We start from the raw sequence: 26,432 nt of genomic DNA on the forward strand, positions 1-26,432 counted from the left end.
CGAGACATTTTCTGTGTTCATTGTTAAACTTGGCATGCTTTTAGAACAGGGTAATATGTGGGCAGTGTATGGAACAGGGAGGTAAGAATGGGGTGCCATGACTCTTTATTTTATTTTTCTCTATCGGGCGGGAGGGACTTTGTGTATGGGAGGGGTGAATGACAGGGGTGGGTGGATTTCAAACATTTTTTTTGTGATGAACCAGATAGATTGCTGCTTCTGTAAATACTTATACATACAGGAAAGTGGGGTTTAACAGTCTACCACGGGGTGTGTAGGGGAGGGATTTGTGTGCGAGTCATTTCTCAGTAGAAAACTGGAAGAGGAACTGTGTGGGGGGGAGATTATGATGTGGAGCAGCAGAGAGGACTATGGTTGACAAATGGATGTGAACCATGTGATTTCTGCTAAAAACAAGAACAAAAAAAAAGAACCGAAAATTTAGCTTTGTTACTTAGTGAATTAAATGAATGTATTAATTTTCTTCCCCCTGTAAATATGCGGGTGGGAGGGGAGGAGCATGTGCTTGCGGCCAGGATTCTCTCTGCTGTGCTATTATTGTTTATTTAGTGATGGGAGAAGGAATCGATGCCAGCCGAGGTAAGACGGAGACAGTGCAGTGCTTCCCTCGTCTTCACCATACTGTGTCCAATAGCGCTTCTCATTTGCTACGTCCAACTCACTCACACTTATCAGGAGCAACCAGCCTATCAGCGGAGGGAACCCTCGCCCGGCCCCCCCTCCCCTCTCTGTCCAGACATTGCTGTTGTGAGGATGAAATGTCTGTTTTATTAAAAGTGCCATTGAAGCACAGCAGTGACCCCTAATGTTTTGACTGTGTCACTCCCAACCACATCAATGACTATTAACTTGGGAATAAACAAAGCCCAAGGGTTATCATAGAGCAAACCCAATAAGTAAGGTCCCACTTGACAACTAGAGGTTGGTTTATCTTACTTTAATCAAAAACATTCCATCAACACTGAAATGACTAATACAGTCAATGACATGCTTTACAGTCTTACCATGTAGTCATTTAGTATAGTCTGGTGATACAATACTCCAACAGTGTAAATCAAATGAGTTTACTTGCTCAGTTCTTCCTCATAAATATGAATTCGCTCATAGCCACTAACAGCAAAGATATCCTTGTGGGTTCACAAGGATATTTTTGAATCATACAAACAAAACATGCATGGACCAATAAACCATGATCATTTTGTCTTAACTGTACCTGCAGTGAATTAAAATCCCAGGGGCCGCTAAGCTTGTCCTGAACGTATACACATTTGTCACAGTGACAAAACCAGATTTTTGAAAATGGAGGAAACAAAAGGTTCACACACTTCAACAAGTTGATTTAACCGTTAACAGTGTGAGGTAGTGCAGATGCCACATTCGCAGCATCCCTTTACCCCAAGGAGTTATTTCAATCTGTCTGAAACCAAGAATAAATGGAATTGTTTTTATTCCCTGCAGACTGTATGTAGGCAGGCGTGGGTCTATCTCTGTGGTAAGACAATAACGACTAATGTTCTGTTGTCAAAGGCAGACACGAATGGGTGTCACAGCCCGCATTATTATATTTGAATTATTGTTCCCTGTGCCACTTAAGACAAAACACCTTCAAGTTAGGCTCTATGCCCAGAAGAAGACATACTGACATAATGCAAGGATATAGATCAAGATTGAACAGGAGGACTGTAATCCAAACCAGAATTAATTCTGAGTGAATGCTTCCGTTTCTGCAATAAGGTCCCAGTAAAAAGACATTCAATCAAAAATAATCTTGTTTTAAGAATTTAGTCAACTATCCAAAGTGCTTTTTCCCCCCTCATTTAAATCATTTCTTGGGGTCACTCTCTCCTTTCCACAGTTTCCACAGTCTGCTTGAAGGTTTTGTCTTGTCTTCCTCAGTGCTGGCAGCTTCAGGTGTCTGAATTTGTTCTGAAACAACAGTGTCTGTATCTGTCTTTGCTGCCGTGTCTGCCGCCACCACTTCTGCCTCCTTGGCGACATGTGTAGCTATGTCTTCAGTTTCCTTGACAACCTCTGCTGCAAGTTCTGTTTCAGATGCCTTGGCAACCTCTGTCTCCTTAGTAACCTCTGTTGCTATGGCTTCGGTCTCCTTGGCAACCTCTGTTGCTACAGCCTCTGTCTCCGTAGCCACCTCTGTTGCTATGGCCTCTTTCTCGACAACAACCTCTGTTGCTGCGGCTACAGCCTCTGTCTCCTTGGCAACCTCTGTTGCGACCTCTGTTGCTACGGCCTCGGCCTCCTTAACGACTTCTGTTGCTACAGCCTCTGCATCTTTAGCAACCTCTGTTACTACGGCCTCAGCCTCCTTAACGACCTCTGTTACTACGGCCTCAGCCTCCTTAACGACCTCTGTTGCTACAGCCTCAGCCTCCTTAACGACCTCTGTTGCTACAGCCTCTGTCTCGACGACCTCTGTTGCTACAGCCTCTGTCTCCTTGGCAACCTCTGTTACTGTGGCCTCAGCCTCCTTAACGACCTCTGTTGCTACAGCCTCAGCATCTTTAGCCACCTCTGTTGCTACAGCCTCTGTCTCGACAACCTCTGTTGCTACAGCCTCTGTCTCCTTGGCAACCTCTGTTACTGTGGCCTCAGCATCTTTAGCCACCTCTGTTACTATGGCCTCAGCTTCCTTAACGACCTCTGTTGCTACTGCCTCAGCATGCTTAACCTCTGTTGCTATGGCTTCTTTATCGACAACAACCTCTGCTGCTGCGGCTACAGCCTCTGTCTCCTTGACAACCTCTGTTACTTCAGCCTCAACACCTTTAGCGACTTCTGTTTCTGCGGCCTCAGCCTCCTTAGCTACTTCTGTTGCTACAGCCTCTGCATCTTTAGTCACCTCTGTTGCTATGGCCTCAGACTCCTTAGCGACCTCTGTTGCTATGGCCTCAACCTCCTTAGCTACTTCTGTTGCCATGGCCTCAGCCTCCTTAGCGACCTCTGTTGCTATGGCCTCAACCTCCTTAGCTACTTCTGTTGCTACAGCCTCTGCATCTTTAGCCACCTCGGTTGCTATGGCCTCAGCCTCCTTAGCAACCTCTGTTGCTATGGCCTCAACCTCCTTAGCGACCTCTGTTGCTATGGCCTCAACCTCCTTAGCTACTTCTGTTGCTATGGCCTCTGCATCTTTAGCCACCTCTGTTGCTACAGCAGCCTCAGCGTCTTTAGCGACCTCTGTTGCTATGGCCTCAGCCTCCTTAACGACCTCTGTTGCTATGGCCTCAGCCTCCTTAGCGACCTCTGTCGCTATGGCCTCAGCCTCCTTAACGACCTCGGTTGCTATGGTCTCAGCATCCTTGGCAATCTCTGTTGCTAGGGCCTCAGCATCTTTAGCGACCTCTGATGCTATGACCTCAGCCTCCTTAGCGACCTCTGTTGCTACAGCCTCCACCCCAGTTTTGACCACTGCCTCTAATTCTTCTGCTACAGTGGCGACATCTGTTATCTTAGAAACATCACTTGATATGACTTCAGCCTGCTTAGCAATAGCTGCTATGGCCTCTGCTGCCTGGGCAACATTAGTTACAATTGCCTGTGCCTCCTGTACAATATCAGCAACAACAGTCTCCTGGGAGACCGCAGCCTCCGTCTCCTTGACCTCAGCCACAATGGCCTCTGATTCAACTGCCTCCTTGGCTACTTCTGCTGCTTCCACCTCCGGAGCAGCTGGAACACCGACCGACTCTTCTTTACCGACAGCTGCAGCTTCCTGCACAGCGGACGCGGGAGCGGCTTCTGCTTCCTTCACCTCTGCTGTGATATCTATTTCCTTCACCTCAGGCACAATAATCTCCTCCGTCAGATCCTTGACGACCTCCACCTCTTGCACCAACGGGGCAGGCGCGGCCATATCCGTGACGGTTTCGACCGCTTCCGCATCTCTGACGGCTGGAGCTGCTGCACTTGCCTCCGCAACAAGGGGAGTGGCAACCTCAGCCTCTCGTATCAAGGCGGCTGCCTCAGTGACGATGGCAGCCGCTTCCACTGGTTCAGCCACGGCTGCCATCTGGGCACTGGTGACCACAGCTTCCACCACTGGGAGGATTTGCTGGATGGTCGGAGGGGCTACGTCTACAGCGGGCGCGAGTATAGCAGGGACCAGGGTAGGTGTAAATCCAAGGGCAGCCTTTTCCTTGGGGACAATCACCCCCCTCTTACCGACACCTTCCCCCGCTTCTGACAGAAGCCAATCCATTTTCTGTGCATGCTGTTTCACGGCGTCTTGGACTCTTGCGTCAATCATTGCTTCAGTCAAAACACCATCTTGTGAAGAGTATGCTGCAGCCTTTCAGAAAAAAGAAAACAGAAGACAAGAAAACAGGTTATATTATTTTTGGTTTAGTTTTTATATATAGTATAGTAGAAATTTGCACATCTTCGGTGCACTCACTTCTAGCACCATGCGTCGCTATTGGGAATTGTTTTGTTTTTGTTTTGTTTATTTGCTTTTTTTTGCTTGGAAAAGCAAACCTGGCAAATCTGTGATGTTTTCATATACCCATTAGCCTGGAAGCACGAACTTGGCAACCTGGCCAAGTGGCCAGGTTTTTTCCCCCCTATGAAAGCAAACGTGACAATCCGTGATGTTTTCATATACCCAGTTGCTTGTAAACCGCAAACGTGGCAACCTAGTGGGAAATCGATACCTAACGTAATTCTTTTTGTTTTTGTACTGTACTATTCTGTATTGTACTGTAGTGTCCTGTACTGTCCGCGAATTTGGCAATGTGGCCGAGAGGCTGGCCGCGGGTTTAGTCTCACTTTGTTCAACAACGTGGATGTGATGTTTTAGCGAGGGGAAACGTAACCCATTTTGGACTGATGGCGATTAAAAAAAGGCTTCTAAATCCTAATGGTTTTCTGAAAAACCCATGTTTCTATGTCAGTTGTGCTTAACCTTTTTCATGTCAAGGACCCCCAGAATTATCTCTATTGGGCCACGGACCCCCATCTCAAAATATGTTGTTCCAGGGACCCCCCAGAAGCAAATATTTTTGTTAAAAATGTTCGCTCTGAAATATATATTCAAAGATTTGCACCACATTTTTACAACTTTTCAAAAATAGCAGACCTACAAGCTCGTAGCGCCCCCCCTCGGGGGCACGCTATGAGCTTGTAGATCTGCTATTTTTCAATAGCTAAAGTATAACGTAACGACAAAAGCCAAGGGAAAGATGCAAGTCGGAATGTTCTGCAACAACATGTGGATACAGTTGGGTGCCACCGATTACCATAACCTCAAAATTTTAAAAAATCCTTCTAAATCCTCCAGTTTTCTGAAATAAATATTTTCACGATTTTTCAAAAATAGCAGACCTACAAGCTCGTAGCGCGCCACTCGGTGGCGCGCTATGACCTTGTAGATCTGCTATTTTTCAATAGCTAAATTATAACATAATGTTTAAAACACCAGTCCTTTTGCACAGATCACGCAAACCTCAGCAAAAAGAAAAGGACAATATCGATGGCCTCCAACTGTATGTAGATGAACGGAGCGACGGACGTACTGATGATCAATGGCGCCGAGCAACGGCTGCACGCTCAGAGAATCGCGTGTCGCGTGATTGGGTCGGAGGCTCGGAGCCAATTGAACGTGGATGCAGGCTATGGGAATCGGATGACACGCGTGTCACATGAACAGGTCGGAGCCAATAGAAAGACGTATATCGGACGTATAACTTGCCTAGAACTCATTTGTATACTGATACAGTATTTTAACAATTTAAGGCCTATAATCATTGTACGATAGTGGAAATACGTGGCAGATTTACAAGCTCACAACACATTTTGAGCTTGTAGACCTTTTTTTCTTTCTTTCTTTCTTTTTTTTTAAAGAATTCTGACAACATTTGAACATTTCTAAAAACTAAGATGCCAAAAAAAGGAACGGCAGATTTTAAGCGTTTAGGGCTTAATCGTTAAGCATTTATTCATCGTCCAATTCATCTGCCATGTTCAGTCCCCGGCCAAGTCATACCAAAGACTATAATTGGTACATTACATAATGCATCACTGCTTGGCACTCAGCGTCAAGGGTTGGACTGTGTAGTCCCTGCGACATACTGTACTAGTGTCATGTCCAGGGGCTGTACTTGATGCCTGAGGCTAAGGTAACACGACGTGCTGTGGGCTCCTGGCCTATGGGTCCGTGGTGTCCCAAGGCCACTTACTCACCTGCCAGGCCACACCAAGTTTGGAGATTTCACGACCGGACATGCCTTCTGCTACTACTGCTATCTCCGAGCACTTCAGGCCATAGTCAAACTGAGCCAACTTCATTCTCCTGTTGAGTTAACACAAAAATACATTTGCATGTTAACAACCATCCAGGAGTTGCAATTATTCCAATCTACTGTATCTAAGCAACGTATCAGATTGACTACATAGTCAATACGTAACTAAGTACATTTAACCCTCTTTACGGCTATTGACGTAATTGACGTAATGAATCAAAAACTCCCTCATTACCGTTGACGTAATCGTTTAATTCCCTGTAATCGGGGGCTTAATGTAGCAAAATGTAGCAACTTTTAGCTTGTTTGGCTAACAGCCGATGTAATCTACCTAAAACCGTCCGAAATCCGTGCGTGCACACTCTCGCACGCACGCGGTCTTTATGTGCATCGCTGCGTAAAATGCGATATTTGGGGCTTGATTAGAGCTTAATTTTACTTAGTTATCAAAATAAATGATGATCGCTTAGCATCCCGGACATCTGACAACACAACACAGTGAAGAAAGCTAGCGGATGTTGTTGTGTGTTGAACCGGAAGTGATATCGCCAGATTCGCTCTATTTGGTCAAAATCGGCATAATGGTGAAGTTACCGCCACCATCAGGACTGGGTATAATACTATAGGATTACCGTGTTAAAATGAGATATAGTGTGTATGTCACAGACTTTTCTATTGGCATTAAAATGACGAATTAAACATATGAATAGTGCAGGTAGAAGGCACAATCCACTGTTAATTAAACATATGAATAGTGCAGGTAGAAGGCACAATCCACTGTTAAACATATGAATAGTGCAGGTAGAAGGCACAATCCACTGTTAAACATATGAATAGTGCAGGTAGAAGGCACAATCCACTGTTAAACATATGAATAGTGCAGGTAGAAGGTACAATCCACTGTTAATTAAACATATGAATAGTGCAGGTAGAAGGCACAATCCACTGTTAATTAAACATATGAATAGTGCAGGTAGAAGGCACAATCCACTGTTAATTAAACATATGAATAGTGCAGGTAGAAGGCACAATCCACTGTTAAACATATGAATAGTGCAGGTAGAAGGCACAATCCACTGTTAAACATATGAATAGTGCAGGTAGAAGGTACAATCCACTGTTAATTAAACATATGAATAGTGCAGGTAGAAGGCACAATCCACTGTTAATTAAACATATGAATAGTGCAGGTAGAAGGCCCAATCCACTGTTAATTAAACATATGAATAGTGCAGGTAGAAGGCACAATCCACTGTTAATTAAACATATGAATAGTGCAGGTAGAAGGCACAATCCACTGTTAATTAAACATATGAATAGTGCAGGTAGAAGGTACAATCCACTGTTAATTAAACATATGAATAGTGCAGGTAGAAGGCACAATCCACTGTTAAACATATGAATAGTGCAGGTAGAAGGTACAATCCACTGTTAATTAAACATATGAATAGTGCAGGTAGAAGGCACAATCCACTGTTAATTAAACATATGAATAGTGCAGGTAGAAGGCCCAATCCACTGTTAATTAAACATATGAATAGTGCAGGTAGAAGGCACAATCCACTGTTAATTAAACATATGAATAGTGCAGGTAGAAGGCACAATCCACTGTTAATTAAACATATGAATAGTGCAGGTAGAAGGTACAATCCACTGTTAATTAAACATATGAATAGTGCAGGTAGAAGGCACAATCCACTGTTAATTAAACATATGAATAGTGCAGGTAGAAGGCACAATCCACTGTTAATTAAACATATGAATAGTGCAGGTAGAAGGCACAATCCACTGTTAATTAAACATATGAATAGTGCAGGTAGAAGGCACAATCCACTGTTAATTAAACATATGAATAGTGCAGGTAGAAGGCACAATCCACTGTTAATTAAACATATGAATAGTGCAGGTAGAAGGCACAATCCACTGTTAATTAGGGTGGCCATAAGAGGGTTAATTGGCAACTTCAGTTACTAGACGTGTTATAATAATCGAAATCTTCAAAGTAACTAAACATACACCACCAGATAAATTATGATCTTGGTTAAGCTACCCAGAAACACACATAAATCATGACTAATAACATTCCTACCTACAAAAATCTGAGTACATCTTTCACTTTCACTGACTCCATTAAAAAAAACATTCTGCATAAAAAAAAGAAAATCATTATGTAACTTAGAAATCAGCATAAAACCATGTTATGTTTCCTTGCTCAAAATCACTTTCGAAACATGGCAACATGAGTAATGCTGTTTCATCAGTGGTAATGGGTATACTTACTGCCTCCCTGTAGTGGCCGGGCCCAGAACAAATTTGTCAAAATACAGACGGACCAATCTCTCTCTCTCTTCCAGCCCTGGGAGGGCAAAGTTTACGATCTCATCGATGCGGTCGTTGATGGCCCAGTCAAACTGCTCCGGCTGGTTACTGGCCAGTACCAGCATGAACCTCAGGGGAGAAAATGGATTGTTTAAACTCAGTCACAATGACCTTTCCAGTCATACCGATGCCCTTTTTATGCACTGCCATGCATACTGAATTATGCAAGATACCTACTTGTTGCTCTGCTCCCCAGTGCGGTAAAGGAACGCATTGAGTGTGGCTCTGAGGTCTTCGCTGATTTTCTCCTGCAATACGAAAATTAGACATCCTGAATACAGAAACATTGAAACAGAAAAATAATGCATGAATATGGCTCTGTTTTTTAACTTACAGTTGATCGCTTACGGAGGAATGCATCTGCTTCATCTACGAACAGCAAGAGGCTAAAGAAGAGAACAGGTAAGAAGAAACAATTTTATTAGCTTATTTTCTGAAGTAGCACACTACTACCCGAATCAAATAGGGTACAAGATGCTACAGTACAAAAAACAGATCTAAACCAAAAGGTGGTAGCTGCGGTGGCAGATAGACCAACGCAGCACATGAGCAATGCAAACTTCCCTGTTTAATTGGGGCGCTTTATTAGTGAAGTGTTTATGTGATTGGTTGAGATTGAGAATAGTGTGGAGCTGAGACAGACCAATCGCTGAATTTACTCTGTGCATATTACAGTATATGCAACGCTCATAATACCAATAGTACCAAGTGCATTGCACTTTTCACAAAGTATATATTATGTTCACTGATTGAGCTTTCAACAGTAGGGATACAGACTGCTAATGAAGTAGGCTCACGCATCCTACCCTCGTCTGCTCGTGCCGGCCCAGTCAAAGACCTTGTGCATCGCAGTGACCCCATCGCGGCCCATAGGTGCCACGTCGCCACCCGTCATGATCGCATAATCCATGCCTGAGTGGAGCGCCAGTTTCTGAAAAGGTAACAAAAAACAAATGTATCCGTTAAGATTCTGTTACATTACAACTACGGTGTATAGCATCACAACTGGTGTGAAATAAATGGCATTCTTTCTGTCATTTTATACCAGGCATTTTGAAAAACAAACTGATTTATGCTCCATATACTTCAATTCGTACAATGAATAGCGAAGCGGCACGCTTTGAAGTGAGCTTGTAGATCGGCTTCTATTACATTTTATTACAAGAACGGTACAAATTTTGGATTAAAAAAACAAAAGTTCGCCCATAATAGGGACACCAGTTTTAATGTGTTTAAAACAAATTGTAAATTCTGTTCATTTTGCACTCATGCAACCTGATATCGCCGTAGTATGCTGTTGCCGTTGTCTCAGCTATTGAATAAGTTATTGCCGTTGCCAAGGAATACCTTGGCAAACAGTGTTTTTCCAGTCCCAGGTGGCCCATACATCAGGATGTTCCTGTAGAGGCCCTTATTCTGCCTTGTGTTACGGGTGGCGATGGCGATGTCCCGCACACGTTCCTCCAGAGATGGCTGTGAGACAAAGAAGAGGAGGAACAGGTCTGCTCTTTACCAGGAGTCACAAGTATATGTACACTAAAATGGCATAAGACACTGAAAGGCTCTTGAATACTTTGTCTTAACATTATGATGTTGAGGCTATCACGCACCGAAAATAGCCAATCTATAAGCCCCTGACACCATGACCCCCTTTCTACCGGTTGGTTCCCAATGGGAACCGGTTCAGTTCTTTTTGGTTCTTAGTCCAGGAGCCAGAGCTCCAAAATTGGTTTGAAAAACTAGACCTATATTACACTGTTTATAGGATCAATACAAGTAAATTAATACATGATAACACTTCCACAGTAGTAGCTTTTTCATATTTTCGATTATTTTGCATATTTTCCTACATAATGCCTCATTTGCATATTTAAAATTTGTAATACAATAAATCATTGTCTTCGTGTAAGTACTCAATTGGGGAAGTTTCATGGTGATAACAATCTAATATAGGTATAGTTTTGCCCACTCAATTCATAATTAACGTTCCAATTTTGGAGCTCTGGCTCATGGACTAAGAAGCAAAAAGAACAATGAACCGGTTCCCATTGGGAACCAACCGGTGGAAAAGGGGCCCATGTGTGTCGTGAGGTTCTAGATCTGTGATTTTCAGCGCACGACAACCTCATTATGCTGGCGTATAAATAAAGCATCACGAGGAGGCATATCTAAATGCACACAAACAGTAAGACACTAAATGAGTATCAACTGGATATGAGATTTGTTTTCTCTTGAAAGCCATCAATCAATCAACGGTTCTCAAATGAGGGTATGTGTACCCCTAGGGGTACACGGAGGTACTACAAGGGTTATATGAGAAAGTGGAAAATGTCAAATAAAATGTATTACTGTTGTGTTTAATTAATGATAAAAACGTATACAAATTTGTGTGAAGCTGCTGATGTACGAAGGTGTTAAACCACATGAAATCAAAACATTTGACTAGCACTGTCTGTTATTGAATAAAAATCTTCTTTTTTTTTGCCATTATACTGCATTTTGAACATATATAAATCAAACCTGGACTTGCAAAAATGTTATGGACATAATTTAAAATAAATCTAACCGGGAGGCACTAATTGCATCTCTTTTACTTGTAATGTTATATTCTTGAAGATGGGATATAACTCATTCATCGCATCCTATCATTTGTATTTGTTTTCTCTTTTTTTTTGCAAAAATGTTAATAGTCGAGTACTTGCCTCGGTAGTTGGAATTAGAAATCAGAGAAAGAGGGTATTGAAGCCAGAAAGGTTTTGAGAACCACTGCTTTACATAAACCGTATAAATCACTCACACTGAGCACCACGCCCTCCAAAGCATCCTGGGGTCTGCTTCTCAGCCGCCTGGTCGTCTAAAATAAGAAAACATGTTTGAAATTCAACACCAGCAGTGCTTTACACCCACTGCAGCAGAATAGAATACATAGAACGCCGAAAACACTGTAAGAATATTGGAAGTTGCATCAGTGTTAACTTTTTCACAATACTTTGATTTTAGTCTTAGTCTTTTGAATAACACACCATTTAGTCTTAGTCGTATTTAGTCTTCTGAAAAGACCTTAGTCGACTTAGTCTTTAGTCTTAATGCAATGTTAATTTTGCCAGAAAAGATTTAGTCTTAGTCTTTTGAATAACACACCATTTAGTCTTAGTCCAATTTAGTCTTCTGAAAAATCTTAGTCGACTTAGACTTTAGTCTTAGTCAACAAAATTAACACTGGGTTGCATAACTATGACATTTTGTTGATAAATCATTCAAATGACTGAATAAAATAAAGACAAAAAAATGCAAATGCATTTACATTGGATAAAGTGTGCCTATCTGGGGATGAATAGCGCCACTGTTCGTATGAACAGAACATGATGATAGTTAGTGTGAAGGAACAAACCTACAAAAAATATACCCCCCCCCCCCCCCCCATAACACCTGCCTGGTGGTAGAATTGAAAAGTAAAAAAGTAAAGTTGCTTTATTCCACCATATTAACAAGCTCTCAAAATAATGCAATAGACTCTGTACACACACTTGTTTATCACGGTTACGGTACTTTTGTCAATATATTCATTAGTGGTAGGCCAACATGACCAGTGAAGAAGCCGCAAGGCTTACATTTAATTTACTTTGAGTACAATAATGGCCTACAGTATAAAAGAAAAACACTGTAAAAAGTCTAGAATTCAAAAACAGGTATAATGTCAAAAGCTCTGCAAGGCTCTCTACCACCCATCATTCTCTGTACTAAGAATCATTTGTATTTGTTTATAGGAAATTTAGGTGAGTTTATCAGGGTAGATTTCTTCACAAAACTGATCAACTGACTGTTGGGAGCAAGACAGACATTTATAAAACATTGAATGTTTTATGAGAATGCCAAATTAATTTAAATTATTGCAGTTTTCTTTTTTTTAATTATTTGAATATCAAGCATTTTAATGTATCTGTTGACCTGCCTTTAAGGTTCTTTTGGAAGAATATTAACTATAGTATTTTCTATCTTCAAGTTACAAAGGAAAAAAGAGAGAAAAAAAATGAAAGTAGAGCAATTATTGACTATGACCAATGTGAATCTCATATAACCTTGATGGGGTGTTTGATGCCTTCCCCGACGGTGATCCTAGAGGTCTCGCGCACCAGCGCGGGTTTTCCTAGACGAGCCTCGATGTAGCGCCCAAATACACCTGTGGCATTCCTGGCAGAATATACGCCTACTGCCAAGAGGGACAGGCCTGCAACCTGCACACGCGTCCACACACGCGCGCGCACACACGCACGCCACACACACACAAAATGGGGAACATGAATATAAAGTCATGGTGTCTGTAAATGTACTGTAGATCTTCTGTAATGGGCCTTCTACACCAACAATAACTGAAGTAATAACTATAAATATGTTAGTTTTAAATAAAAACTATTCTTTAAATGTTACATTAAAAACGTGGATGGCAGAGTACAGAGAGTACAATAACAACAGCGACAGTGGCAAACAAGGTGACAACAAATTCGTAACAACTAACGGATCGACTATCAAAATCCTTTTGAATTCACAGGGTGTTATGTTTACAGAAGGGTTTATATCGCTCATCAGTGTGGATTGCTCACATCATTATGATTATAGTAATTCGTGGTGGGGATGGCCCTTAACACTTCCTATGTGACAGAAACCGACAAGTTTGACTTACGGCAGCTGTGAGTTTATCCCAGTCGGAAATAAAGGCCTGAAAACCCTCCCCAAATACAGCTCCTGCAGTCCTGCAATTAACAAAGACACAATTGTCACTAACACAATAAAGAGATACCTGCGGGGAACATTCCAGTGGTGTCATTCTTACTGTCAATACTTTGCCAAGCAGAAAATGACTTCAACTCACTTAATCGATTCAAGGACCGTTTGTCTGTGTTCTGCAGCCTTGAGGCGAATCTGTTCCCGAATGAGGTCGGCGTTCTCACGTTCGACCTTTGCCCGTGCCGTGGACTCAGCCTCGACACGAAGTAGCTCATTCTTGTGCCTCAGATGCATTTCATGTTCGATGGTGGCTGGAAGATGCAGAAGCAGGCTTGAGTTACTGTGTGAATTAATCATTGAATACATTGAATACATAACAGTTATGAGATGGGGAAGGCCCAGGTATTTGCAAGTGGCTACTGATTCATATAAATTGAATTTAACTTGCTTGGAACAAAAACGGAACATCTCAAATTAGTGCTGCAATTAAGGGTTATTTTAATAATTAATTTATCCGTAATATTACGTGTTTTTTTTAACCATTGTTTGATATTCACATTAGAGAGAGAGATAGAGGAAACACAGAGATCTAGCAGGGGAGTGGCATGCAGCAAATGGTCCGGCTGACCAGGAATCAAACTGGGGACTCGGTGACAAGCATTACAGACCAAATGGCATGCGTTGGGTCGCCCTGACATGTTAAATATATCTTTAAACAGTAATTAAAAACACAATTGTGAACCTTACAGGTCAACTTTTACACTTTCAGAGTGAAATTAAACCTGCCAAACCATAACTTTTATCACCTACAGCATATGGGTTTCAACCCTAGGTCAAAAATGTCTACTGCTGAGCTCAGACATGAAGCTGTTTACAATTTAGGCATTTAGCAGACGCTCTTAATACCAGCGATTTACAGTAGTTTAGGCAGGCAATGTATCATGTTTTGAGTTTCATGCAATACCTCATCAAACAGCAGTGGATCCAACCACTGCAGATGTGTTCATTTATATTTGATCAACATACTGTAACTCTACCACACACACATAGTTAAAAATTAAGTTTTATTCAGTCACTCAAAGTCATGGATTGCAGCTTTTACGCTCAAGATGTTACTGCGTAGTTTCCCTTACCTTTTCTCATAGCCTCTTGCTTCATAACGGATTCCTCCTGTTTGCGGAGGTTATCCTCATTGAGCATTTGCTGTGAATACAAAGCACATGATTGATTAACATGTCCATTCCAGATGCGTTCACATTTTCAACAACAATGTCGATGCAGAGAGCTTACCTGTTGCCTGAGCTGATCATCGTACCTCTGTCTGGCAAGTTTGTCCTGATATTGTGCCCTCTAGAGGTAGCAAATGACAAAAAGCATAATACAATAAGGAGGATAGCGTGAACTAGAAACTGGCACTCCTCTGAGTGAAGGTCTTCACCAGGCTAGGTGGCCTGGCAAAGACCATGGATGTGGTGTGGGTTGGTGATGTCAGGGCGGAATCGGTTCCACCACATTTGGAACCGTTTCCGGTTCTGGTGTTTTTATAACACTGCCAGAGCTGGTATTACACGTCAGCAATACAATTACAATACGAGTGGTTCTCAAAGGACCACCATAACTCTGAGATGGTGCAAATGGAACCAAAGTGACCCGCAAGAACCTTACGGTCCATTTAGTTCCAGCTGCACCTTTTTAAGAGTCCATTTGGAACCCCCTGTATGATTTGTTAAAGGGAACCGTTAAGATCGGGCCGTTAAGAAGACCGAATCGTTAAGATCCTAACGGATCCCAACCCTAGTGCTGGTGGGGGTCATGTTTCTGCAATTTGTGGTGCTTGCTATGGGAGTACAAAATCACTTATGGCTCTGCAATGTTTAGAGGCCCTTTGCCTTCAATGTGTAATACAAATTTGGGGTCGATCGGACAGGTCATTCATGAATTTTGCCAGCCTGTCAAGTCTGGCGAAGAAGACAATGAAAGCAAATAAGTTATGCATGACTGATATACTCGTCATACAATGCTGTCTCACACCAATATGACATAATGTGAGCTCGTAGATCGGCTGTTATCAGTGTGTGACACCATTGTTCTACAAAGTATAAGTTAAGCAGCATTACTTCAAGGAGATAGATACTAGTGTACAGACAGACTTACAGCCTGGTTTTGCTTAGTCTCCTCATTGAGGGTCTTCCGTCTCTCCTCCCCCGCGGTTCGGATCTGTTCGCCCTTCAGCTGCTCTACGGCGGCTTCATATTCCTGTTGGGGTTTAACATTCCGTTAGTTGTACAACCAATAGACAGACTGATTCTATATGGGATCTGTTCCGACCACCTCAGGCATGTTGTTTCTAGCCTGGCATTGCCAGACCGATCACGTGGGGTCACTCACCACCAGTTCCACCACAACAGAGAATGTGTGAGTGATCACACACACACACACACACACACACACACACACACACACACACACACACACACACACACACACACACACACACACACACACACACACACACACACACACACACACACACACACACACACACACACACACACACACACACACACACACACACCTTCACTTTACTCTGATGCTCCATCTGTACTGACTGCTCCTGCATGCGAGCCAGGTCCAGGGCTTCTTTTGCATGGCCTACAGTGAGTGGATATTAAAGCAGTGGGAAATTGTTAGCATGCTTTGAGCTGTTTTGACACAGGGGTTAACAGAAATGCCACTTTCACTGAAATCACTTTTTGTAGATAAATAAAAGCAGCCTAAAGATGATGGTATTTCACAACAAGGATTCATACTACAGATCCTGGCATGTAAGTTCTCTCATGTGTTGTGGGCCTACTGTAAACAATGGACTGAACTGAATGCCTCAAGTCTTAACTCACACAGACAGACAACATGGCGCAGCGCACAACCTAGCAACATAGGCTACACATGTACTTGGCCTTGAGCCCAATGTCATGTTAGTTTGGACACACACATGTTAACAAGTGCCATGGGTCGACAAAAGGGACACTCTGTTCTTTATTCTCTGACACGCCCACCAGAGCTCCTAAACCTTTGTTGCATACTTGATACTTGTGCAAGTATACAAACTAGTATTATAGCAGATCGCCCGATGAGCTGAAGTCAAGTAACGTTATGATCATTCTGTCAGTTTTCTAGCAAGGCAAGTGCCTAACGTCATAGGATCACTTAAGATCGAGCTCCAACAGGTTCCGAGCCAATTAGAAACGGCTTTACCTGGTTAAAAAAAGACTCAGCAGTGCAACATGTACCCCATACGTTTGGAAAACAGATTAAACTGTTTACATACGTGATCTGTCAAGTTCTCTGGCAGCTTTTGCGGCTCTTTCGAGTCCAGTCGGGTCAAAGTTACTCCACTTGTCCTTGGCTCTGCCTCCCCCAGAGCCTCCCCCGGAGCCCCCTGCCTCCGCGCCTCCTCCTGCAGCCTCCGTTACCTGCTCCTCCAACGAGGGGGTCTTGGACCCCCCCCACCAGCCCCAGAGCCACGACATGGCCGATGGATGTGTTCTATTAGCCCCTTTTTACTGCCTGGGGTTACAAGGTCCCTAGTCCCTACCTAAAGACCCTCTCCCTCTTTCTCCACAATGTACTTTGGTTACATGCATTGAACCATGCGTGCATGAGCCCCGCACTGCGCAAGCGCAGCCACGGTAGGAGGGGAGAGGAGAACCATTGGATTCATACAGTGATATGATTGGATCATAGTTTCTTTCCCCTCCCGCCTCTAGTGGCATGTGATTGGAGAGTGCCAAAAGCGCCATGAATGGGATTGGACAGTGGTCAAAACAGGAAATCCACTATTCCACTTTCCATACACCAGTGGTTCTCAAAGTGTGGTCCGGGGACCACAATGGGTCCTTGAAGGGGTTTCAGGGGGACCCAGCAAAATGTGTATTTTAGGTGTTTTCATTGTTTCATTGTTTAGGTAAACCAAAAACATCCCCATCTACCAAAACAAACAGTGAAAACACCAGAATACAGAAAGAGGGGCCGGGGTCTAAATTAGCTCTCAAACTTTCATTCTGGCATGAAAGTTTGAGAACCAGTGCCCTAGAGGGCCTACGTACACTACAGTTCAGTTTGGCAAATGTACATCCAGCTGTGTAGAAGACACCCATGACGGTGGACTTATTTTTTGATCATCTCAGATCTCACTAATACTATTAAAGGACCACTTCACCACTTTTCAACATCTCTTCATATAATTGGTCCTCACTAATGTTCATGATAAAACACCACCATTTTTTCCTACTCAGTCTGTGTCTCATAGGAGGGCTTTGGGCAGTTCGGACACCCGTCCACCAGTGACATCATCATTAGGCAGATTCTTTTTTAAACAAGATTTGTTTTAAAATATATTTAGATTTTTATTATCGTGAGAACGATGGCTTCAACTTTTGCATTGCAACTTTTCAGGAAAAGAAAGCCTGCCGTTTCTATTAGCTTGGATTCACCATCGATGATTGAAATATTTATTAACAGTTTGCAGAATTACAGTACATTTCAAGCACAAACTCAATACAAAGACTGTTAACTGTGAGTGGACGACCCAATTAAGCATTACACTTGTTTACAAGAGGGTCCACCTTGTTCAATTCATCAAAACATTTAGAGACGTACAAATAGACACTTCTATATATAGTCAAAGAACAGAACAGGAATTCATCATAAGGGAGGTAAAAAGGGAAAAGAAACATATACAGTGAGGGGGAAAAGGGGTGGGCAGTGGGGAATGGCCTACAACAAACAAAACAAACAAACATTTCCACATTGGTTTGCATGTGGTTATCACAGATGACACTGAAGCCAATCTCATCAATCATCAATCTACTCAGCCCTGGGTCTTGTTCATTTGAGTAGCCTACTGAACAGATGAATAGGCCTAGATATTGTTATAAAGTCAAGTTTAGCTTAGCACACACACAAAATATAAAAAATTAAATAAATAAAGAGCTGGAAATATGTGGATCATCATGTGAGACAAGACTCTGTTACTGAAGAGAAATGATTGCTATTGGAAATTGGAATATAGAGCTATTTAATACTATTTGGTAGAGCTATTTTGATACTATATTTATACAGCTAATGTCCATCATATTCCACCATTTATTGATGAAGAACTACTTATGTTCTCTTACTTTGTATTTGTTTTATTTTGGTGATATTGTGGAAAGCTCACTATGAATAGTTGTTACTGTGGAAATAACTAAAGGGGTGAGTCATAAATAAACAATAACACATACACATTGTCTTTTTAATTGCACCATTATAGGTTAGTACTTGTCCTCCAGACTTCCCGTAGGCCTAGATCTGTCCCAGTATACTTGCAGTAGTTTCCACAGAAGCATCTTCTCAGCAGCATCTGAGCTGAGCACACTCAATTAGGGTATCTTTTGCCATGCATGAGTGGACACAGTAGGCCTATCGCCTATGCCAAGAAGACTGCCAGATGGCTGTTGTACAATGCATTACACCATCAGCTGCTGCTGCTAAACAAAGCATAGTGATGATGAACATGATAAGCATGCATGCGCACATTTCTATTCATGCTGTGACTTATACAGCAGCCTATATATCTTACTACGAACACATCAATAATAAAATGAAATGCACACACTTTTGTTGTAACGTTTTGTCAATAATGACATGCCAACAGTTGAAAGGGTTATCATTTAAAGAGATTAATTTAATTTGAGTTTATATAAAACAAATTCATATTTTAATATATATTTTTAGGCTATATTTATTGATTTTAGTTATTATTTTTGACATTTTCTCTCGTGACCCCATGCCGTTTACAGCAATGTCACTTGTACAACAGTCTCTGACGTCATGTAATGTATATATCCTGGCCACACATTGGACCATTCCAGAGAGACGTCACGCGGCGGCATATAGGGGCGGGACAGTAAGTTACATGTGAGAACATGAGAAGGAATCATCGCAGCCTGTTCTAGTTCGAGGAGAATTAAAACAATCAAGAAAATGTCCATTGTTTGTATTCCTTTGGGGAGAAATGCATGGGCCTTTAGGAATTCTAGCGCAATGGTGGTAAGTGCAAGACAAGATGAACTGACTGAGCATGGCTTTGTTGAAAGAATAGATAAATCGTCACCCAGCTCTACCATCTTTGCGATGTCTATTTGTGAGTCGGGTTGATGACCATTTTAAATATCCTAGGCCTACCGTTTTCTATTGTAAATAGGCTACCAAAGTGTACTCGATTAAATCAATAAACCATGTTCATGACCTGTTCTAAAGCATGCTGTAGATAAAGATAGTGTGGTGTGAGTCACTGTGAGAGAACAGACTAGTTGTTGTGCAACTCTTCCAAGTCTATGTTTCGACTAGCGATTCTAAAAATGTAACAGTGCTAAGTGTTTGTATTTTATTCCTTTCAGATATAAATGGAATATTCACCAGTTTATTTATTTTCATTCCCAAATCCCAATATGTTGTTTTTTGTCTCAGAATGACAGTTAGGTAACAACAGGCAGAAAAGTGATGTAACACAGTAGTATAGTATCTACATTGTATCAGCGTATACATGCCACTAGGGGGCAGTGTCGTTAGTTGTTTTTAATGCAAAGCACACTAATAGAGCTGCCTGGAACACGAGGATTGGATTACCAAACTCTGCATAACTTCTGACAAACTGTGTCACTTTACAGAGACAAGTGTCATGGCGTGTCCTTGAAATGATCTTGTGTGTATATATTTTGTCATGTAACTTACTTTAAAAGCGGCAATCTGGAACTTGATTTATAACGAATAAAACATTTGAACTCATCTGTATGCTAGACTGTAGACATCAGATGTGTCTGGAGCCGGAGGAGGAGGGTATCCATCTCCTTACTCATTGAACATTTTAAACCCTGATGTCGGGTAGTAGGACACTCACTGGTTGACAAGTAGAGCTGGCTGAAGCTCATCAGTGCAATATTCTCCCCAGGACAAACAGGCATTATGTTTTAGCTCAGTGGTAGATAAACAACATGATCTCTCAATCGGGAGACTCTGGTTTGAATCCCTGCTAGGACATTGTTGCTGTATTTTGTATTTTTGTTCCCTTTTTATTTCATAAATCAATGCTATTGAACACCCTTTACGCCTGTGTGTTGGTCAACAAAATATTGAACCATTAAAAAGTATCAAAAAGCGCTTCGACAAAGACCTCCTAACTCCACTTGAGCTGGGTAGTTTTGTAATTTCCTGAAAAATGAACATTTTGGAGTTAGGTGGTTTCTTCCAGACAGCAGAGACATAACAGTTATGGATTACAGCTTTTAACAGGACTATAATTTAAAAAACCAAATGAATACTGAATACGTATTGACTCGCCCTGCTCAGATGGTGCGTCACGCACAGACAGCGGCTGCTCCAGCCCCCACGCCCAGGGTCAAGAAGTTCCAGATCTACCGCTGGGACCCGGACACCGCCGGGGACAAGCCCCGCATGCAGACCTACGAAATCGACCTGAACGCGTGAGTGATGACCGTCTCCGTCTGACAATTCACACTTTGTCAAGTCCCGCCCGTGGTTCTGCCCCTCTTCGCACCCATTGGTTGCCGTTTTGTGGTTGGACAAAAATCCTTTCTCTACATCCACTACCATTGAAATAAGGTGGTTTTCAGTTGCTTCGTATTGATATTCTGTGCGTTCATTTTTTATTTTAAACTTGGCGTCAGTAAAAAGGAACATGACAGGTGCAGCATGGTGACTGGGCATATCATGTTTGTTTTTAGTATTTTCCAAAAATTATGTTTTATCAAATTCAACATGAACAAGGTGGAACCAGGGCGGAACAAGGCAGAAAGAGCATGCTGGTTAGTCAGTCAGGGACCAATCAGAAGGCTGACAAAGGGTGAAATTTGTCTTGTCATCATTTTTCTACATTCACCTGTTTGATTTGATTGTTCATATTCTAGATGCGGTCCAATGGTCCTGGATGCGCTCATCAAAGTTAAGAACGAGATGGACCCAACTCTAACATTCAGACGCTCCTGTCGAGAGGGTGAGCTATTAGCATAATATACTAGATGCAAATAACTAACTCCAAAATGTTCATTTTTAAGGGAAATGAAAAATTGTAATACCAACGCACAGATGAGGGTGAAGGGTGTTCAATAGCACTGATTTCTGGGAAAAAAAGAAGGCTAAACGGGTGGAGTTAGCTGGTCTGGCACATAGTTTGAGGATCCAATGGAGTTAGGAGGTTTTTGCCGAAGCACTTTTTAATTGGTTTCCATTGGTTCAATATGTTTTTAACCAACACGCAGACGTAAAGGGTGTTCAATAGCATTGAATTATGAAAAAAAATACTCAAAAACCTAAAAAATTTAGTCAGGTGGTTTCTTCCGGACAGTAACAATATTATATATTAACCCATTAAAACCGGCATCTGTGTCATTTTACAAGTGATACATTTACAATGCTTAATTTATACTCCAGTGTACAACAGTGTTGTATGCAGAAAATAGCACATGCTCACACCGTGTTGCGATGCTTGTAGATGGGCTAAATAATATCTATTGGGGTCTCTTGGACTTTCTGACGCAGCGTTTGTGTTTTTTGTTCAGGGATCTGCGGCTCGTGTGCCATGAACATCAACGGCGGCAACACGTTGGCGTGCCTCAACAAAATAGACACCAACACAAGCAAAGTGACCAAAATCTACCCTCTCCCGCACATGTATGTCGTCAAAGACCTGGTACCGGTGAGCACAGCATCTCTACTTAAAAGCCTGTTTGAGGGGCGCTAGCCCCCTCCTATGCCCAGCTTTGTGTCTACCCCATAGCGATGATTTGATTGGCCGAGCACGGAATTGAGGATAAAAAGTGAGCACAGAAAAGTGAGGACGCCAAAAGTGATTGGCCGGAATGTGATGATGTATGATGAATCTGTATGATAAGAGCGCCACATGGGTGTGATTTTCTTTATTTTTTTCAAGATGAATGCATTCATTGTTCATCTGTGTTCGGGAGGTTTTGAGTGAGTAGAGTTCTTTTATTTCTGCCAACAGGACATGAGCAACTTCTATGCTCAGTACAAATCCATCGAACCCTACCTGAAGAAGAAGGACGAGACACAGGAAGGGAAGGAGCAGTACTTCCAGTCAGTGGACGACAGGCAAAAACTGGTACGTAACCTGTAGACCTGCTCTGAACCCCCCTAACCTAGACAAGACAATGTTAATCACTGTCTTGATATTGTTGCATTTTCTCTTCCTTAAAGCGATAGCTTCCCTAAAGTGATAGGTTACATCCAGCTATCTGGCCATGACGTAAGTCCAAATACTTTCAATCATCCTTATCTGTTGCCCCTTTGCTCTATGAGTGAGGAAAGTAGATATTTTCTCTCTCTCTCTCTCATTTACTATCATTGCATGGTGAAACAAGTCGTTTAGAAAAGCAGATAAAAAACAAGTCATGTAAAAAAAAAGACACTTAATTCTGTGTTCCCTCCTCAGATTATTTTATATTAACAAGAGATAAAGATACAACACAGTACATGATGGCCAGGTAGCAAAACAAATCCTAGGTTCTAAAGAAACTCAGTCACTTAAACTATACCATTCGACAACATACCTTGATGTTGTGAGTCTATTGCGAAATTAAAGACCTTCCAAATGAAACTTTTTAAATAAGAAGCAGAGACAGAGAACAGGGCGCTGATGATTTTGATTCACTATAACCCTGTTGGTAGCATTGCATGGCAGAGCCTTGTAATCACTCTTTGTGTCTGTGGAACTGGGTGGGAATGATCAGTAGGCTGCCCCGGAGAGAAGATTAACTTTCAGTTCGAAAAGGAAAAGGCCAACGTCACAATCAAGGTCAAGTGCAAAATTGAGAACAGATGGGTGGATTGAAATCATGAAATGCGGGGAGAATGATCAGTAGGGCTGCCCTGATGATTAACTTTTGTGTTGAAACGGCAAAACATCAAGGTCACAATCAAGGTCAAGCTCAAAATTACATCATCAGTCATATATCAGGAGCAGTGGAGAGTTCCACCGGTGATGCAATTGGGATCGTGTGCGGACGCACACGCGCACAAACGCGCACACACACGTGCACGCACGCACGCACGCACGCACACACGCACACACACACACACACTCATAATCCAGATTTTCAGTAAGCAAGGTAAACATGAGGTAATGCATCAAATGCATAGAAATAGTAATCTAATCAGATTTGAGTGAAATTTCACATACATAGGCCAACCAAGGACTGAATTTGTGAATTTGTGTCTCTCTTTATCTCCCAGGACGGCCTGTATGAGTGCATTCTATGTGCCTGCTGCAGCACCAGCTGTCCTAGCTATTGGTGGAATGGAGACAAGTACCTGGGGCCTGCTGTCCTCATGCAGGTGGGTCTTCACCTCATAGGATACACACAAGTGACACATTAGTGACGTTACCTCTTAGAAAGTTATATTCTTATATAGAAATACGTATAATACATAATAGCGCTGTATAGCGCCTTTTTGATTTAAAGGACCCCTAGTTTGATATGCATTAGGCCATGGACCACCATTTGATACATCGTTTTTTTTAATCTCAGGAAACCAATCTACATAGTCAAATCCTAATTTGGTTCAATTTTTAAAACCCTAACCACACCAAAGGGTCAAGACGGTTTTAGCGTTGTCCCTGCGGTGTGATATGTCCTGTTGCACGTTGACGTGTGTCGTCCCTAGTGATTCAACGCATGGAATTCAATGGCCCAAACCACACCAAAGGGTCAAGACGGTTTTAGCGTTAACCGTTTGGACCCAAGGAGTTGCATGGTGACCCTTTGGTGTGGTTAGGGCTTTACACTCACTGACTTTTGTTATCTATAATCAAAGGATTAATAGTACAATCAAACCCTGCAAACCATAGAGTATATAAAAGGATGGAGACTGATCTGGCGCGAAGCTCCGCCCCCTCCGCTATTCATGTCAGTGGAAGTTGCTCAGTGGCGTTTTGAAGCACCCAGAAGGACCGTCTCAGAACGTCTACTTCCGCATTTGCCAACCAAATTTTGGTTGGCAAATGCGGAAGTGCAACCGAGCGCTCAATGTTAAAGCCCAGCTGCGCGGGGTTTCCCGGTCATGAATCCACGGGTCCGCCTGTAGTCCCTCCTCTTACCACTAGGGCCCAGTGCTTCAACGTTGGAGTGCCTCACTGGCCCCTTGCTGCAAACCCATCAAGGACTGCTGTCGTTGTCCAGACCGCACGTTGATAACCAGTGTCTTAGCTAACGCCATATGACATTTTTCGACAGGCATATCGCTGGATGATTGACTCCCGTGATGAGTTTACAGAGGAGCGTCTCTCTAAACTTCAGGACCCCTTCTCCCTGTACCGCTGTCACACCATTATGAACTGCACCAAAACGTGTCCCAAGGTAGGACACAGACCACACACGTTCACATGTTTTCCTGCTGCTCTCGCTCCGTTTTTAACATGCCATTTCATTGGTTCATTTTCACAGGGACTGAATCCAGGGAAGGCCATCGCGGAAATCAAGAAAATGATGGCCACGTACAAGGAAAAGAGAGCAATCGCGTCATAAATAATAATATCGTACCGACGGTACCGTGCCATGAATATCTTGATCCTCCACTTCCATTTCCACCAACACTAGCATGACTGAGAGGTCATTTTGAGCAATGTTTTGAGATTTTGTAGTTGATTATCTTTGCTCATGAAGCTTTCAAAAGGTTCCCCTTCCATGACCATCATCATCCATCATCATTCTATCATCTCAGAAATCTTTGACATCTGAAACATTTTCTAAATATGAATATTTATTATATTTAAGCACATGCTACTTCTGTCACATTTTACTTCAGTCATGCTAGTGTTTTAAGTGAAGGCCCAGTTATTTACTTTTCTTTTTGCACAACAGCGTTTTCTTTCTTTTTCTTTCAACTTTTTTAAACATTAAACTTATTTTAAGTTATCACAGGATCCACAAATAATTTATTGAAACTTACCCAAGGTCTGTAAGGACTCCAGTATTTAGTAGGTTAACTGTTACACTATGTGTAACAGTTAACTTACATCGCACATTTTACATTTAAGGCATATAGTTGTATGATGCAGGCACTTTTTGGTAGTGTAAAGTCAATATGAGAAAAAGTGAGCAAATAAATAACTTCCTTGTGAGAGAATGCTGGGTGGAGAAACGGAATGCAAGATGTTTTGAGCACTTGCTGGCTGTGATGAGAAGCAAAGCAAAGCAAAGTTACTATATTTACCCAGGGTATCTGGGCTAAGCTCAAGAACTTGTTTCCAGCCAGGCCCTGCTCATAGAACATTTCATGGTAGTGGTTCAATGCCTTGCTCAAGGGCACTTCAGCGGTGGTAATTTTAACGTGTCGGACCGCTGATTCGAACTGGCGACCTTCCGGTATCAAGACCGCTCCGCAATCCGTTCGGCCACCGCTGCCACCATTTAGAGACATTTAACCAAAGAGCGATGGATGGATGGATGGATTAACATTAATTAGAAAAAGTGAGCAAATAAATAACTTCCTTGTGAGAGAATGCTGGGTGGAGAAACGGAATGCAAGATGTTTTGAGCACTTGCTGGCTGTGATGAGAAGCAAAGCAAAGCAAAGTTACTATATTTACCCAGGGTATCTGGGCTAAGCTCAAGAACTTGTTTCCAGCCAGGCCCTGCTCATAGAACATTTCATGGTAGTGGTTCAATGCCTTGCTCAAGGGCACTTCAGCGGTGGTAATTTTAACGTGTCGGACCGCTGATTCGAACTGGCGACCTTCCGGTATCAAGACCGCTCCGCAATCCGTTCGGCCACCGCTGCCACCATTTAGAGACATTTAACCAAAGAGCGATGGATGGATGGATGGATTAACATATGTCACATTCTGGGCGATGTATGTTCTGTAAATGCACTGTATGCTATGTGGCAAGCAGTGGAGGAGAAAACCCATAATTCAACATGTAAATATTATTTAAACACATTAAATACGTGGTGACTCAGTCCCGAGTAAAAGTTTAATGT

The 26,432-nt window shown here is 42.3% G+C and overlaps 2 protein-coding genes across 40 annotated transcripts; one reads left to right on the top strand and one right to left on the bottom strand.

Annotated features, from left to right (window-relative positions):
* Window positions 1–945: 945 nt before the first annotated feature.
* Window positions 946–17,038, bottom strand: LOC306916176 (ATPase family AAA domain-containing protein 3-like). 39 transcript variants are annotated; one of them, XM_079493971.1, is made up of 19 exons: window positions 16,705–17,038; window positions 15,952–16,028; window positions 15,531–15,632; window positions 14,667–14,726; window positions 14,510–14,579; window positions 13,522–13,687; window positions 13,333–13,402; window positions 12,731–12,886; window positions 11,449–11,505; window positions 9,999–10,124; window positions 9,458–9,582; window positions 8,986–9,037; window positions 8,829–8,899; window positions 8,553–8,720; window positions 6,214–6,322; window positions 3,207–4,324; window positions 2,579–2,618; window positions 2,483–2,515; window positions 946–2,254 (listed from the first exon to the last, which is right to left on the bottom strand). In XM_079493971.1, the coding sequence occupies exons 1-19, from the start codon at window positions 16,904–16,906 to the stop codon at window positions 1,844–1,846; spliced, it is 3,213 nt and encodes a 1,070-aa protein (XP_079350097.1). In that variant the 5' UTR covers window positions 16,907–17,038; the 3' UTR covers window positions 946–1,843. The 39 variants fall into 39 exon arrangements, with proteins under 39 accessions (XP_079350097.1, XP_079350091.1, XP_079350095.1 ...); XM_079493965.1 differs by having other exon boundaries at window positions 946–3,043; window positions 3,212–3,298; window positions 3,332–4,324; XM_079493969.1 differs by having other exon boundaries at window positions 946–2,515.
* A 2,298-nt stretch (window positions 17,039–19,336) lies between these two features.
* Window positions 19,337–25,628, top strand: LOC306935274 (succinate dehydrogenase [ubiquinone] iron-sulfur subunit, mitochondrial). The gene is made up of 8 exons (XM_079518244.1): window positions 19,337–19,466; window positions 20,766–20,899; window positions 21,344–21,429; window positions 21,995–22,131; window positions 22,438–22,554; window positions 23,685–23,786; window positions 24,686–24,808; window positions 24,896–25,628. Exons 1-8 carry the CDS (start codon window positions 19,401–19,403, stop codon window positions 24,974–24,976), a joined length of 846 nt encoding a protein of 281 aa, XP_079374370.1. The 5' UTR covers window positions 19,337–19,400; the 3' UTR covers window positions 24,977–25,628.
* The last annotated feature ends 804 nt before the right edge of the window (window positions 25,629–26,432 follow it).

This window comes from Electrona antarctica (genome assembly GCF_951216825.1).
Source record: "Electrona antarctica genome assembly, chromosome: 2".
NCBI lineage: Eukaryota > Metazoa > Chordata > Actinopteri > Myctophiformes > Myctophidae > Electrona > Electrona antarctica.